The 15,849-nt window shown below is 41.4% G+C and overlaps 3 protein-coding genes and 1 pseudogene across 3 annotated transcripts; 1 reads left to right on the top strand and 3 right to left on the bottom strand.

Annotated features, from left to right (window-relative positions):
* Window positions 1–6,506: 6,506 nt before the first annotated feature.
* LOC145214271 (uncharacterized) lies at window positions 6,507–7,454 on the top strand (annotated as a pseudogene).
* Window positions 7,455–7,580: 126 nt separating this feature from the next.
* LOC145214269 (uncharacterized) lies at window positions 7,581–9,289 on the bottom strand. Its single transcript, XM_080082764.1, has one exon. The coding sequence runs from the start codon at window positions 9,287–9,289 to the stop codon at window positions 8,219–8,221; it is 1,071 nt and encodes a 356-aa protein (XP_079938890.1). The 3' UTR covers window positions 7,581–8,218.
* A 2,108-nt stretch (window positions 9,290–11,397) lies between these two features.
* On the bottom strand, window positions 11,398–12,213 carry LOC145214270 (uncharacterized). Its single transcript, XM_080082765.1, has one exon. It carries the CDS (start codon window positions 12,211–12,213, stop codon window positions 11,398–11,400), a length of 816 nt encoding a protein of 271 aa, XP_079938891.1.
* Window positions 12,214–12,485: 272 nt separating this feature from the next.
* On the bottom strand, window positions 12,486–13,292 carry LOC145213084 (uncharacterized). Its single transcript, XM_080081323.1, has one exon. It carries the CDS (start codon window positions 13,290–13,292, stop codon window positions 12,486–12,488), a length of 807 nt encoding a protein of 268 aa, XP_079937449.1.
* Between the last annotated feature and the right edge of the window lie 2,557 nt (window positions 13,293–15,849).

The following is a 15,849-nucleotide window of genomic DNA, read 5'->3' as shown; positions in this document are numbered from 1 at the left end:
CGAAATATTACAAGTTTAGTGAAGCTTTCGCATTGTGAAATTGATTTTGGTTTGTCATAATTGAGTTCACTTGCATCAACAACACAAGGTTAAGTTAAAAACACCCATAAGAAATGCGGTTTTATGTTCGGCCTGATTCGGCCGAAATTATTCGGCCTCGTGGCCGAATATTCGGTTTCGGCCCGAACCTTTTTAGGCGGGTTCGGTGCATCACTAGTGACAACCATGCGACCAACTTATTTAAAGTTCAGTTTCGCAAGTGTAGCTTGTTTTTATTAGTATTGTATCTTGTTTTATTAGTACAGTTTTAAGCATATGTATGCAGTTTTAATGGTAATAGCATTGCTTAGAGCAGTGGTTCTCAAACTGTGCGTCGCGACGCCCTGGTGCGTCGTTTCAATTTTCCAAGGGCGTCGCAGAATATTTCCGTTTCGTGTTTAAACTCAGTTTATCTCATACTAAATGAGGTTTCAGTGCGGTTGACGTATATCTGCGTCCAAATGCTTTTTGCGTAGAGTGCGGATTGACGTAAATTTACCTCAAAAGTTTTTGATCAAAAATGTGGCTGTCCGTCAATGTACGTCGAGACCAAACAGTACAAGCAGCAAGTGCGTGATAGGCACGTGTCTGCGGCGACGCTTGGCGGGCATTAAACTTGATTATGTGAACGGAGTCTTGCTTCATAACAATGTAACAAAGGCGACTTTTGTAGCAAAGGCTTGAGGTAGTTATAACGTATAATTGTTAGCAAAGTTTGAAGTAACTTAGTTACTGTGCATGAGTTGCAGCAGTAAATTTTTGTGCATCAGTTTATATTGTGCGTAAGTTGAAACATTATACTTTCATTGTAATTCGTTATTGATGCTGTTGAGGCCTTGCTGCAGACAAGACAATGCAATTGTGCGCAATAATTGAAACAATTAACAAAAGCCCGCACGTGATTGCCGGGTGCACTGAAAGTGTTGACTGTTGAGTGCAGTTTTATAACTTTGTCGAAAAACAGTTAGGCTAAAATTGTTCTCTAAGTGCTGTTTAATAGATTTAAATTAACTGTTTATTGATAAGTTCCCTCATTAACTTTTATGTGCTGGTGCAAAAAAAAAAAAAAAAAAAGCCCCATATGCGAAATAGATTACATTTGGGAAATATGCGTACGATGCACGGGTGCAGCAAAATGTGCATGGGGTGCACCAGTGCGAAAAGGTATACAAGGGTGCATCACAAACTTTTTAAGTTTGTCACCAGAACTTTAAGGTTTGACCAAACCAAAAAAGGTTGAAGAGCACTGGTTAAGAGACACCCTGGTAACATGCAATATTTAAAGCTGGTGCAAAACAACTCTGAATATGTCGCCATAATTGACCAACTATGACCATTGTAACGAACATAATATTATGCCTGACGTCATAAAAAATAAAACAGATTGCTTGCTTATGCCAGTTTGACCTTTTGCTTATCCAGCTACGAATAGCGACAATACCGTGAAAACGAATTAAGTTTTCGAAAGGTACGTAAGGTTTAGTTGTGAGATGCGTAAGGTAGGTTTCCTTTTAAGAAGTCCCAAAAACATGTTGTGACTACTGCGGGTAAATAAATTGCAAAGCGTTTTAAACGCATAAACCTAAGAGTGGTGCTGATTTTGTGTTAACTGTTAATGCATAATTTCTACTCTTGTATGTAGGTAATTTTAGTGTTGAAAAACAGCAAAAAAATTCACGGCCCCGCTCAGTCATACACTTTATTTATCATCTGTTAACTTGCTTCCTATTTTTGTTGAAAGAAATTTCTGTTTGAGAGGAAGTATTTTAGTATTTGATAAAGTCCCGTGTGTTATTAGGCTACATGTGTCAGTACAGTCCGCAGTGTTTCTACTTTTACCCCAGGACGCACCGACAAAATACCCATTTTGAGGGCACACCATTAGTCGTAATACCGCAAAAACAGCCAGGATCATGTCATAAGTTATATAAACTAACGTTTCGTTGTTTCCGGGTCCACCTGTTTACTTTCCAGCAGTGAACACTGACATTTATGATAGCAGTATCGTTCTGTAGAACAAGTACAACAACTCGTGGCACATTATGTAAAGACATGTGGCATGTTTGAAAGCAGTTGTGTCCAGAGAGTCTTTTGTATTCCAAAATGACAATCCAAGCTTATTTATTTGTGTGTAACATTCGTTTGGTGTTACATCTTACAATCGGCGTAGCGGAAAAAATTAAAACTGGTGCACCTAACGACACACCAACAGACAAACAGCTCAAAATGCACAACAAAAGTATAGTGGCACTTTCATCTGTTTTTGCTAACTTTTTTTAGAGCAATAAACATAATTGTAGATCGAAATTTCGTTCAGTCGGTTGTGTTGATATAAATCTCGAGAATGGATACTACATCAACAATTTGATGTTTCCAACATTTTGACATATTTCTCAGCACTGTTTTGCCATTCTGAGATATTACCTAAGGTAACTTAAAAATTATGTTTGTTCTTTACACACAAACACAGTATATGATTTTTTAGCTAATTATCATTTTTGATTTTGTTAAAGGGAAACTTAATTTAATTGCGAAAATGGTGAAATATTTTGATGTATCGATGACAAAATGTCCTTGTCCTCCATTGTTCGACGCCGAGTGCGAAGATGGTCCTCAGAACTACCACCAAGGTGGTGCAGAAAATTTGGAGAAACACTCATTTAATCACTATCAAATACATCCGTGCGTGGACCTTATGACTTGTATTAAACCGCTGTTCGATTGTCCTAGTATGGGTAAGTCACTTAACCAAAAAGATATCAAACGTTGCTCCAGTGATGCCGAAGTTTCGGTTTAGCCAAATATGCTGTTTGGTCTATGTTTTGGTTTCGGCCCAAACTTTTTTGAAAATTTTAGTGTGTAAAATTGTTGCCAAAACTTTCAACATTGCATAAATTAGCTAAGTTTTGGTTTATTACCAAATAATTTACCTCTTTTTTGTTTCCGGCAAACCCGAGCCGTGTTCTCTGCAAAGTATGAGTTGGTTGGTTTTATCTTATATATGGTAAAAGTTATTTTGGTTAACTTTAAGTTTTACTTAAGCAACCAAAATATTTTCTTTAAAAATTTTTTTTATACTATCGACCAATTGATACTCTACATGGCACAAATCTTACACAATTGTTGAAGACTTTTGTAACCTTTTGTGTAGACAGCCTTTACAGCATTTTGTAAAACGTAATGGCGTCACAATACGATTAAGTTGGAAAAGTACACTGCTTTGTAAAACAAAAACAGTTTCAATGCAACACCTAAAAAAGCCACCTTCCTTTAGTTCGCATTAACTTTGTTGGGCCTCATGCAGTTAGTTTAATTATAAGGCCAAACCAAGTTACAATGCTTAGTTTTGATGACAAAAAAATTTATAACAGTTCCATCTGTTTAAAAAAGGTGGTAAAACATTTTTAATATGGTTTGATATAATAGCGCTTGTTTTATACATGGAATTACGAAGCTTTGGCATAATTTTGGGACAAGTCATTTAGTTTAGCATATAACCTGGTTAATGCAGTATATTTGACAAGCATGTTTGTAGTTAAAACGTTTGCACATTAGAAAATGTAAAATATAGTGAACTGGTTATCACTGAAACTGCACAAGAATATTCGATATGCTTCGATGTTGCTATACCTTGACTTTTCACAGCTTTGCTTGATCTTTGAGAGAATAATATGAAATATTATATTATAATATTATTGATCTCAAGCAAAGGTTTGTAGCATATAAAAAATAATAGCATCTTGTGCCGTGGGGTCCAAGTCTGATGTATGCTATTACAGTGTATTGAAACAATTGTAGCTTATTTTTTACCACAAACACACAACTCTTTCACTCACAACACTCTTGTATTGAATGATCCCTGGGCACTCGGCTAACAGCAATGCAATAAAATACGTCAACTTCCGCCACATTCGTACATCGGTTCCTGCACACAAAGATTATACGCTACATAACCTCCCAATCCAAAATCAAAATTTTGTCTCCGAAATAACACTGGGAAACAGATAGAATACACTTTGGTGAATGTTATTTCTATGTTGTGTTCCGGTTTACCTTGTTCCGTTTTTCCTTTCCGTTACGTCCCGTTACTTCCTTCCGGTCATTAGTGTTTTGTCTCGTTAGCGGTAGGATGTCTAGTTTTCTCTTGCGTTTGGGATTATTCGTTTTCTACATTTCCTGAGTCATTTATTGTTTGTGTTGCAGATACATAGTTGTATTTTTACTTTAATAAAGTCAGAGTTAAATTAACTCCTCAATGGCCATCACAATTTATTAAAGTAAATTAAATTTTCATCATGGAAAAGCAGCGTCTTCCAGACCAAACGAACTCACAATAGGCCAGTGTTGGGGAGAGTCGAGTCAGTGACTCGACTCGAGTCCGACTCGAGTCACCTCTTTCAAAGACTTGACTTGACTCGAGTCTCAGCTGTGAAAAGACTCGACTTGACTTGGACTCGTCTTAGTAGAGTCTCGACTCGGACTCGTTATTTCACCAACAAAACGGAAATTTCTTATAATGGATAACCTGTTCAGTCGGATTCAACTAAACAACAACAGCGCTTTAATGTGCGATGCGAAGCTATTTTTGCTTAATTTTAACGTAACGAAGTCGCTGCTACATGCACAAACTTTTTAACGCTGGCATTAAGCATTGTACTTATTGCTTGGTTTAAGGAATGCGAATGCAGTACACGCCAAGGCCAAGTATTCGCTTTTAAGCGCTTATATTACTGTACAAACGTAGAAGCTAGCGCATGTAGTAAAAATATTTTTGGGATTTCAAAATTGACGTTCTTGTGTGTCAATTATGAGTGTCAATTAACGTGTTTCATTAAAGTTGACCCTATACTCCAGGGCTACTCAATTAGTTTCGTCAAAAGTCCAGATAGAAAAGGTAAAAATTTCCAAAGGTCCGGACACTTCTGTCAGAAATGCAAATGCAACGTGTCTTAGCCTATTTGGTTATAGCTAATGTGGACAATCGCAGTCAAAATTGAAATCTTGAACTGATATGCACCAAACGTGATTTTATTCCTTGCGAGAGTGTATTGGTACAACGTCATGCAGAATACATTTTATCTGGTTTTACAGGATTGCTTCGCACGGTAATGATTTAAAATTCAGTTTATTAAATCACAGATACAATTATGCGCAAATAACCGCCGCTTTGTTAAATGTATGGTGAAATATTCGACCATTTTTTCGTCATAGTTGGACAATCTGAGCTCACATAAGATTTTGGCAGGACTTTAGGCTCCTCGCAGACTGCCGATCAAATGTTATGCCGACCCCAGTTTAAAAAGTGCCTCTACGTAGCATTGTTTAGTTAATTAACACACAAATGTTGCCGTATTTAAAAGACCGTCGAGGTCCACATCGAACGCCTCAAAGGTCCGGATATGGACCGCGGTCCGCCATTTGAGTAGCCCTGCTATACTCTAAGAAAGGGACGTTGGTGGGATTTGTTCACTGTAATAAAGTGTGCTCCGTAAAAAAGTCGCGATGAACCATTCAAATAGATTAATTTTTCAAACCTTTAACCTTTCCTTACAAAAACTTTTGGGGACTTGCCTTGACTCGAACCACTAATGACTTGACTTGACTTGAGACTCGAACCTCATTTGACTTGACTTGACTTGGGACTCGAACTTGGACTAACTTGACTAGAATTGAGACTCGACTAAAAGGACTCGTTACCCAACCCTGCAATAGGCACAACGCTTCAAAAATATTTACATATTGACTAAGGACCGTTAAAGACTATATTGCATATCCTGAAGAAGGCAGAAGTGGTTCCTCTTCAACCGTTAACAAAACTCGAGTAATTATAAGTTGTCTTTCACCTTCTGTGTACCCACTAGTGCAGGGGTCACCAAACTTTTTTTACTGCGGGCCGGATAAGTTTAAAAATAATTCGCGCGGGCCGCATAGCTTACATGCACTGGCGCCGCCTTTCCAAACTTAAACCGCGAGGCGATTTTTCTAGGTGCGCCAAGATATGGTCTTTCTACAAACCCATTTAAAATCTGGTGATGCGACCTATCAACTACAAAGGTCGTCTCTTACGAGCAGTGCTTGTATATTACGTCACAAGTAACAAAAAAGGAAATTGTTGGCGCACAACTGACACATGTAGTCTTGTCTGTGACGTAACAAACTGCTGGCTTTGGATCAATCCTGGGAGTTGTAATCCCACGAAACTAGGTAATATTATTCTACATATCGCGACAGGAAAACTTTCGTGTGAAGTAAATCAATTTTTGAATGTCACAAAGTCATCAATATGATTTGGAAACCAAAAAATGTAGTCGCGGGCCGGATGAAATGACCTCGCGGGCCGGATCCGGGCTCAGATTTCGGGCCCGCTTGCAACTCTGGTCCAATCAACTAAACCGTGGGACCGATTGTCAATTGATTTTAAAGGACCTGTGAGAGGACCAAATCCATACTTACTTGTAGTTATTGATGAATATAGCAGATTCCCTTTTGTCTTTCCGTGTTCTGCGATGACATCTAAAACAGTAGTTAGTTGTCTAAATACTCTTTTCTGTCTCTTCGGCTTTCCTGCTCACATACATAGTGACCGAGGTCTATCGTTTATGAGTCGCGAAGTTAAACAATTTTTTTCGGAACGAGGCATTGCAACAAGCAATCTTCTCCATACCACCCAACAGGTAATAGCCAATGCGAACGCGCAAATCAAACTATTTGGCGCACCAATAAACTTCTGTTACACAGCAAAGGTTTGTCAGAAGAAAAATGGGAAAGTGTTCTAAATGAAGCTCTCCATGCAATTAGGACATTAGTTTGTACAGCAGTGAATAAAACACCACATGAAAGAATGTTTTGTTTCCGAAGAAGAGCTATGTTCGGAGCATCGATGCCAACTTGGTTGTTATCAGAGTGCCTCGTTCTCTTGCGGCGCCACGTTCGAAACAAGGGCGATCCTTTATGCGATGAAGTCTATCTAGTTGATGCGAATCCATCATACGCATTAATTCGCCACTCTAACGGATGGGAGGACACGGTATCCACGTCGGATCTAGCCCCGTGTCCGCATTCTGGTATGGACAACATAAGTCCGTCAATTGAAGCTGCCGAAGAAGAAGATGTTTATGCAACGACAATGTAGCTGAGCTTTCATATCCTAGTGTTGACGAAAGTGATGAAACGATGTTGGAGGAGAACGCTCTAATAGCACCAACTCCAACCCCACGGAGATCACATCGAGACCGCAGGCCCCCTATATAGATTTGGGGAATGGACAGCTGCGATTTTTCAATCATGAACATTTGTTTCCTGTTTGCTCCCTATTTTTCTGTGGGGGAGATTATTTTTCTGTGGGGGAGAAACAAGCAGCCAGCATATGATTAGATAAAGGTTATGGCACCTTTGAGAACAGTTACCTAACTGTAGCGGCCGTAATTTATTCAAAAATCTGTGCAGCCTGGATCTGCACCGACCGCCGCACTTGGGGGTTTCCTAATTTGTCTCGAACGCAACAATGCCTGCCTGGATGACGGATACAAATTCCTCATCGATTGCACAACAGCATTGGTTCTCTGTTAAACGAACAGAAACGTGTCACAATCGGCAATAATACGCACATTCAATATGGCCGATACACTTACACTAAGAAATATGTCACATTAAGAAAGTCAAAACCTCTTTAACTAACACAATTGACACATTAAATTACGTACCAACTTGTTAGGAGTCCAGGCTGAATTATAGGCACTTTGACGAACTAAGACGTTTCAGCATTTTAATAACTTTCATGTTTTTATAGCTACACATAAAACACTAATGTTAGAACAAAACATTTCCAAAACCTAATTGGATCAACTATGAACTGCGACAACTAAAACTGCTGCTTACAGCACCGAAAGAAACTGTAAAACGTGGTCAGCACAAGATTGCGACACTAATGACATCACACGCATTGTTACGTTTGGAGATTTCCAAACAATCATGGCAAGCGCCTTGTTACGTCATAGTCAATGAAGTCAGATCACTGACAAAAACTAGAAACAGGGAAATAAAGCACATACAAGTAATTTCTCGCTGTAACATTCCCAGCCCCGATGTGCGAATCCGTTCGTCACATCCAATAAAACACAACACTACAGCGAGCACATAACAAACACATGCACTATGTACAATCGAAAACAACGCTACGCTAGTTTTCGCCCGCCTTGCGAATCAGGCACAATTTAGCAATTGGCCTTTTCAAAGTCCCATTTTTGGTTTTGACCAGTAAGGTGCGTACCGATCCATCTTCTGCAGGGTAGGTATCCACGACTCTCCCCGTCAGCCATCTGCCTCGTGGGACGGAGTTGTCCGCGAGAAGAACAAGATCATCATGCGCCAGATTGCGCTCTGGAACAGTCCATGTTTGCCGAACTTGTAAAGTCGGCAGGTACTCGTTGACCCATCTAGACCAGAATTGATGGACCAGGTATTGCACCTGGCGCCAACGACGTCTAACGTAGTTGTCCTTCTTATCGAAAACTCCCGGCGGCAGTGTATCACAATGCCCCAGCAACACCAGATGATTTGGTGTTAAAGGTTCGTCACTTTCTGTATCCATAGTAACTGGAGTGAGTGGTCGAGAATTAAGTTTCGCTTCCACTTCAACCATAAAGGTGATGAGAGTTTCATCATTTGGCGTTTGTTCAGACATAAGAGCACTCAGTATTTTCCGCACAGACCGAATGAGCCGCTCCCAAACTCCACCCATGTGACTTGCAGTAGGCGGATTGAAAGCCCATTCAATGTCACGCTGCCTGAGACAATCATAAATCTGCGCTTGATTCCAAGCCTTTAACGAGTCGCGCAAAACGCGATTAGCTCCAATAAAGTTGGTCCCGTTGTCGCTGAAGATCTTCTTCGGTTTTCCTCGGCGACCAATTAACCTCCGAAGGGCGTCAATAAAAGAATCTGTTGACAGCGAGTGTGCGATTTCAATGTGCACAGCACGAACTGTCAGACACGTAAATATACATCCGTATCGCTTGACCTCGCTCCTGCCTTGCTTTACCAACAAAGGCCCAAAGTAATCCACTCCAACGTACGTGAATGATGGCTCCCCTGGCGTTATTCGTTCTCGTGGCAAGCTTGCCATCATCTGTTGGCCGATGGGAGCATTGTGTCGGCGACAAAATATGCATTGTCCCAACACACGCCTTACTGCAACTCCACCACGAACAACCCAGTACTTCTGTCGTAGCAATGTCCATGTAAGACCCATGCCAGAATGCTGAACGGTATTGTGATGATCCTCGATTATAAGATTTGTCACGTGGTGTTTGTTGGGCAGAATCACCGGATGCTTCAAGTCATATGCCACCGGTGTACGATGCAAGCGACCTCCAACACGTTAAACACCACCAACCACAATGGGATTCAGCCTCTGCAAAGACGCTTATCGGATCGGCAACTTGCAACTTATTTTTCGTTCGAATAAACTTGACAAACCGTAGCAGCCATGCCACAACCTTCTTCAGTCTTTTCCAGGACGAGTATCGATTGATCAACTGATTTATGCAGTCCAATTTCGTAGAAACAAGATGAACTGCGACCACCTTTCGTTCTTTCAGCACAAACTCATCGGGTAGAACGTCTGGAATCAAAGGACTCGTAGGCCATTGATCCTCCTCCAGCAAACCATCTCTCGCATATTACCAACGCAGCAACTCTTAAACCCCGCGACGCGTCGTCAGCCGGATTGAGCGCCGTTTGGAACGTGTTTCCACTGTGTAGGATCAAACCCTTCATCTGTCTTCGTCAGCTGATTTGCCACAAAGACAGGAAAGCGCTTGGCCGTGTTGTTGATGCATCGCAGTACAGACGTAGAATCTGTCCAGAAAGTTGATTTTTCAATCTTCAGGTCCAACTCCTATCTGAGAACTGGTCCATTTTCACAGCAAGTGTAGCTGCTGTCAGCTCAAGTCGCGCAATAGAAACGACTTTCAGTGAGGCTAGTCTAGCTTTAGCCAACAAAAGGGTACAACAAACACGTCTATTTACATCTTCAATCCTCAGGTACGACACGGTACCGTAATCATGCGACGATGCATCAGCAAAATGGTGCAACTCGCACACCTTGATTCTTCCCAATTGGCTTGCCTTCAAACATCTGGGTATTTGAATAGAGGAAAGTTCCGGCAACTCGGAAATTCAACGGCGCCACGCTCTGGCAATATCTTCTGGTACTTCCTCGTCCCATCCAACACCCTGTCTGCACAACTCTTGCAGCAACATTCGCGCCTGCAGGACAACTGGAGCAACAAACCCCAAAGGATCAAAAAGAGAACTCACTACAGACAATATGCCTCGTCTGGTGATTGACTTTTCTTTTACTTTGACATCAAATTGAAACGTATCGGTACGATAATTCCAGCTCACCCCTAGAACATGTTCCACTTGACCGGTGTCATCTTTCAAAAAAATGAAGACTTCTCAGATTCGATTGTAGGTACTAGTGATGCACCGAAGTTTCGGTTGGCCGAAACCTTTCGGCCGAATCCGTTGTTTTCCAATGTTTCGGTTTCGGCCCGAACTTTTTTGAAAATTCGGCCGAAACCGAACTTTTTTGTTACATGGAATCGAAGCCTTAAATTTCATTTTCGCCCATACGAAACATCATAAATTAACTATTTGTTATATTTATAAATTACGAGCCACGTTGTCTGCAAAATATTACAAGTTTAGCAAAGCTTACGCATTGTGAAAGTTATTTTGGTTTGTCATAATTGAGGTCACTCGTATCAACAACAAAAGTTTCAGTTGAAAACATCCATAAATGGGGATTTTAGGTTCGGCCTGATTCGGCCGAAATAATTCGGCCTCAAGGCCGAATATTCGGTTTCGGCCCGAACCTTTTTAGGCGGGTTCGGTGCATCACTATAGTACAGTGGTTCTCAAACTTTTTTGACCGCGACCCAAATCTGGGCCGTATGAACATCTCACGACCCAAGCCTCAAACATCAAAAATGTATTAACGAGACGGACTACAATTTCGAGGCCATCCTTAAACGCTAATTGTTACATCTCCCGTTAAGTTACCGGGATGCAAGATTAACTTCCTATTATTTCCCGTGCTATGACGTTGCAATCGCCATGTGCGTAACAGTAAAATTGGAAGGCTATTGTCTGTATGTTGTATAATGATTGGTTCATTTTACTGTACAACGTGGTCGAGTGATGTGACTTTATTTTTGCCTTAAGTAAATTCGTTTGTGTTTACTTATTGCAGTAATAGTTCATTTGTGCAAAATTGAATCACCATAGCGCGACCCATTTTTTGACCATGCGCGACCCATGTTTGGGTCGCGACCCATACTTTGAGAACCACTGCTATAGTAGGTACACGCAGTCAAACACTACTCTGACCTTCCCTGGCTTGTGCGGGTGCAGAACCGGGTGATGTGGCAAATACCAAATTGACCTCTTCTCTTCCTTTTGATCATCTGCTTTAAGACGCTGCGCGTATCCATTCTTCAGGTAGCCGTTAATCGTCTCCTTGTACTTTTGGCACAAGTGACTGTCGTTATTTAAACGACGCTTTAGGTAGCTCAGCCTTTGCACAGCCTGTGTTCGGTTGTTTGGCAGAATGGGCGATCCTGTACGCCACGGCAGTCGCAAACAGTAATGTTTATCTTCTAATTTCACAGAATCGTTCATTAGTTTCATCGCGTATTTGTCCTCATTTGACATTCCGACACTGGAACCTAGGCTGGAATCTTTAAATTCCGTTTCCCACATTATCTTTACTTGTTGATGCAACAACTCATTGGACAAGTTAACGTGATTCACCTGGACGTGTTGCACACTGCATCTACCAGAACGAGACGAAGCAGTACCAAACAGAGACCAACCAAGAACTGTTTTGACCGCGCTCGGCTCTCCGCGTCGTCCTCTAATCACATGTGGCAAGTCAACAACTCCTGCGCCATCTAGCGGCCTCGCAGATAGACTAACGACAGAACCGTTGTTGTTCTGTGTTTTTCCATTAATTGTTGAAAGCGTAAAATTAATCTTGTCACCTGTCAGGTTAAGCATATCCAGAAGCCGTCTCGAGCACATCGTCGAGTTTGAAACGGAATCCAGAAAGGCGTACGCTTCAACCTCCTTTGCGTTTTTGCAACTGACCCTGACTGGGACAATATTCATATACACGTTTTGGCCAACCTGAGGTACGGACGACTTGGCTGCACACGAAGTTGAGGTCACCACGGTCTTTGATGGACTTCCATTCCTTGCTGGACTTGGCCTTTGCTCTCTTCGCTGTTAAAGATTGTCCGAATCGGTTTCAGGTAAATCATGAGGTAATAGCATGTGATGTCTACGCCGACATCCTTCTAGTGAACAAGAACTCTGCAATGTACAATTCCTAGCGATGTGACCTTTAGCAAAACAGTTGTCACAGAGCCTAGCTCTTCGAACTATCCGCAGTCGTTCTCCGAACTGCTTTTCTTTGAACACTTTACATTGCGCCAAAGCATGGGACACATTACAGATTGGGCACTCGTCACCTGACGGCTTGCTTGTCGATGCTTGCCTTCGTAACCTGTTGACACGGAAGCAGCATGTGACGAGGCTCTGAACATCCTTGGCGGGGGCTTGGTCGGTTTCGGTGGTCCGCTGTCCTTCTTAGACGTCATCATTCTTCCAAACAGAGTGTTAGCAATCAGTGCTTCATTCTGTACGAACTCAAACAAATGCGAAAACTGCGGTTCGCTTCCACACAGCTCGATCTCGCCAGCGTGCCGTTTCCACCTGTGTTGCATGTTTAGTGGCAAACGTCTAGCGATACCTAAAAGATGTTCGAAGTTATTTATATCAGAAAAATAACCCAAATGAGACAAAGTGACATAACATTCATCCAAGTAACGTGCAAGCTCCTGCAGCCCTTCGCTGTCATCGGCTTCCAAATACGGACCCTGGGTCAGCCTTTGAACATAAGATCTAGCTATGATAAACGGACGACCATAATGGTCATGCAAAACTTTCCGAGCCTTGCGGTAGCCATCATCGTCCATGCAAGAACAAAACAAAATCATTTTTTTGGCTTCACCAGCACCATACTGAATAAGATAGTTTAGTTTAGACTTGTCACTCTGCACACGGCTAGCAATGCATTCATCAAACGTTGTCATAAAACGGGTGTAATGTAACGGGTTGCCATCGAAATGCAGTAACTCGGGCTTGGGCAAATCGAGGCCATCTTTTAATAGTGAAGCGAAATGCATTAAATCACTGACCTGTGGTTTGTGCTCACCACTATAACCATATTTGGCGCGTCGCCATTAGACAAATCTGATGCACTTTCGATCAGTAACGGTTCTTGCGTAGCTGGCGTTTCCAAAGCGGTCTTCGATTTCAATTCTTGCCGCAACGGTGTTTTCGGCGTTTCCTTTACACGTTCCTCGATTCGACAAGGTACCGATGTCGTAGAAACGTCATCCAAATTCAGCACGTCGCGCATTCTATGAACGACCGATGCTCCCAGATATCAGCTTCGACCGCTGCAGCTTGTACTTCGTGGTCCGCTTCCAAAAGCTCAAATTCGTCCAGCTGCTCACGCCTGCGACGTTCTGAATCTTCCAGCTCTTCACGCCTGCGACGTTCTGCCTCTTCCAATTCGGCACGCCTGCGACGTTCTGCTTCTTCGACTTGTAACTTCGCTCGTTGTTTTTCCTGCAGCTGTTTTTTCTTTAGGACGGCTAGTTCTTTCCTTACGACAGCTTCGGTGCGTTTCGTACTTGAACGGGAACTAGCGATCGATGATCGTACAGTAGCTGACCTTGACGCGTGCGAATTGTGACTTCGCTTTGACTTCACGGTAACGTTATCGTCGTGATTCTCTACAATGCCAGACACCACTCGTCGATGCGAATTTCGAATTCTTCTTTGCCCTTGCGTAAGCTGCTAAGCTCCTCCTTAGCCTTAGACTTGGCATTACTACGTTTTAAAGCACTGACGTAATCAAAGTGCTTTTCGACGTACTCTTCGAAAGTTGAAGAGATTTGCTTCTGCTTCTGCTTCAGCATTTCAACATTCAGTTTGTTGATCATTAATTCTTCTGCTTCTCGGTAGAGAAAATTGAGTTTCTCCATTACCGTTTTCAGCGATGCCTTCGTCACACTCACAACCATGTTGTAATATGTAGAAACGTCGTCTTCAATCGAAACTTCAGGTCGTCGTTTGTCCCAAAGTTGAGAACTTTAATGTAGCGGCCGTAATTCATTCAAAAATCTGTGCAGCCTGGATCTGCACCGACCGCCGCACTTGGGGGTTCCTAATTTGTCCTCTTAACTTATACACAAATATTATCACGACATTTAACTAACACAATTGACACATTAAATTACGTACCAACTTGTTAGGAGTCCAGGCTGAATTATAGGCACTTTGACGAACTAAGACGTTTCAGCATTTTAATAACTTCAGCTTTCATGTTTTTATTAGCTACACATAAAACACTAATGTTAGAACAAAACGTTTCCAAAACCTAATTGGATCAACTATGAACTGCGACAACTAAAAACTGCTGCTAACAGCACCGAAAGAAACTGTAAAACGTGGTCAGCACAAGATTGCGACACTAATTACATCACACGCATTGTTACTAGTGATGCACCGAACCCGCCTAAAAAGGTTCGGGCCGAAACCGAATATTCGGCCGAATCAGGCCGAACCTAAAATCCCCATTCTTATGGATGTTTTCAACTGAAACTTTTATTGTTGATACGAGTGACCTCAATTATGACAAACCAAAATAACTTTCACAATGCGTAAGCTTTGCTAAACTTGTAATATTTTGCAGACAATGTGGCTCGTAATTTATAAATATAACAAATAGTTAATTTATGATGTTTCGTATGGGCGAAAATGAAATTTAAGGCTTCGATTCCATGCAACAAAAAAGTTCGGTTTCGGCCGAATTTTCAAAAAAGTTCGGGCCGAAACAACCGAAATGTTTGGAATTCGCAAATTCTTGGGTTGGCAAGGACCTACAACAATTCGAATTGTATTCCAATGAATTTACTCAGGCTTTTGTGTTTGTGAATTGTTTGTTCAAATGTTAACATCAACAATTCGAATTGTAGTCATGCACTGTGGAACGAAAACCAAAATCATTCGAATGCAGCATGACCCTGGCAAAACCTGTGTTCGAATGCATTCGAATACGAATTCCCCCATGTCTGGTCATTACTAGATCGTAATGCTAAATTTATAACTATAGTGAAAAGGAATAGTGTTGCATTTACAAGGTGAGCTTATAAATGCATTGAAATTGTCTAATTTACTGCAGATTCGTGGTATCGTTTTTATATGTGTAGAATGCTTTCTGGTGATGTCAAGATATGAATATTTATGATACCCTGGTCCAAAACCCTTGTAAGCTTTTTACGGCATAAAATTAATTTCTGTTTTTTTTTATTGCATGCTTTCTTCACAGAAAACCGTGTTGACGTGGGCCACATTATTGACGTGAATGTAACCATACTGCGTTTGCTCAAATAAAATTCACGCCTTTCCAGAAATGGGACTTCTAGTGTGACGAGATCCTGACGTTACATGTTTTGCTGCAGTGTTTATGAGTTATTGTTTTTGTAATTTGTGTTGTTCTTTTCTTTTTGTGTTTAATTTTATCTAAATTGTGCCACATCACTTTATAAATTATTTTAGGGCTGCAAAACAGTTGCGGTCAAAACTCTTTGACCGCTCCTCTGGGACAAATGCCTTGGAGCTCTACACAGACAAAAAACATTGATGCAGGTTTTACGTTCAGTTTTGGTTGCT

The sequence above is a fragment of the Phallusia mammillata genome, chromosome 2 (genome assembly GCF_965637545.1).
Source record: "Phallusia mammillata chromosome 2, kaPhaMamm4.hap1.1, whole genome shotgun sequence".
NCBI classification, from domain to species: Eukaryota; Metazoa; Chordata; class Ascidiacea; order Phlebobranchia; family Ascidiidae; genus Phallusia; species Phallusia mammillata.
This window is presented reverse-complemented; position numbering and strand designations above follow the sequence as displayed.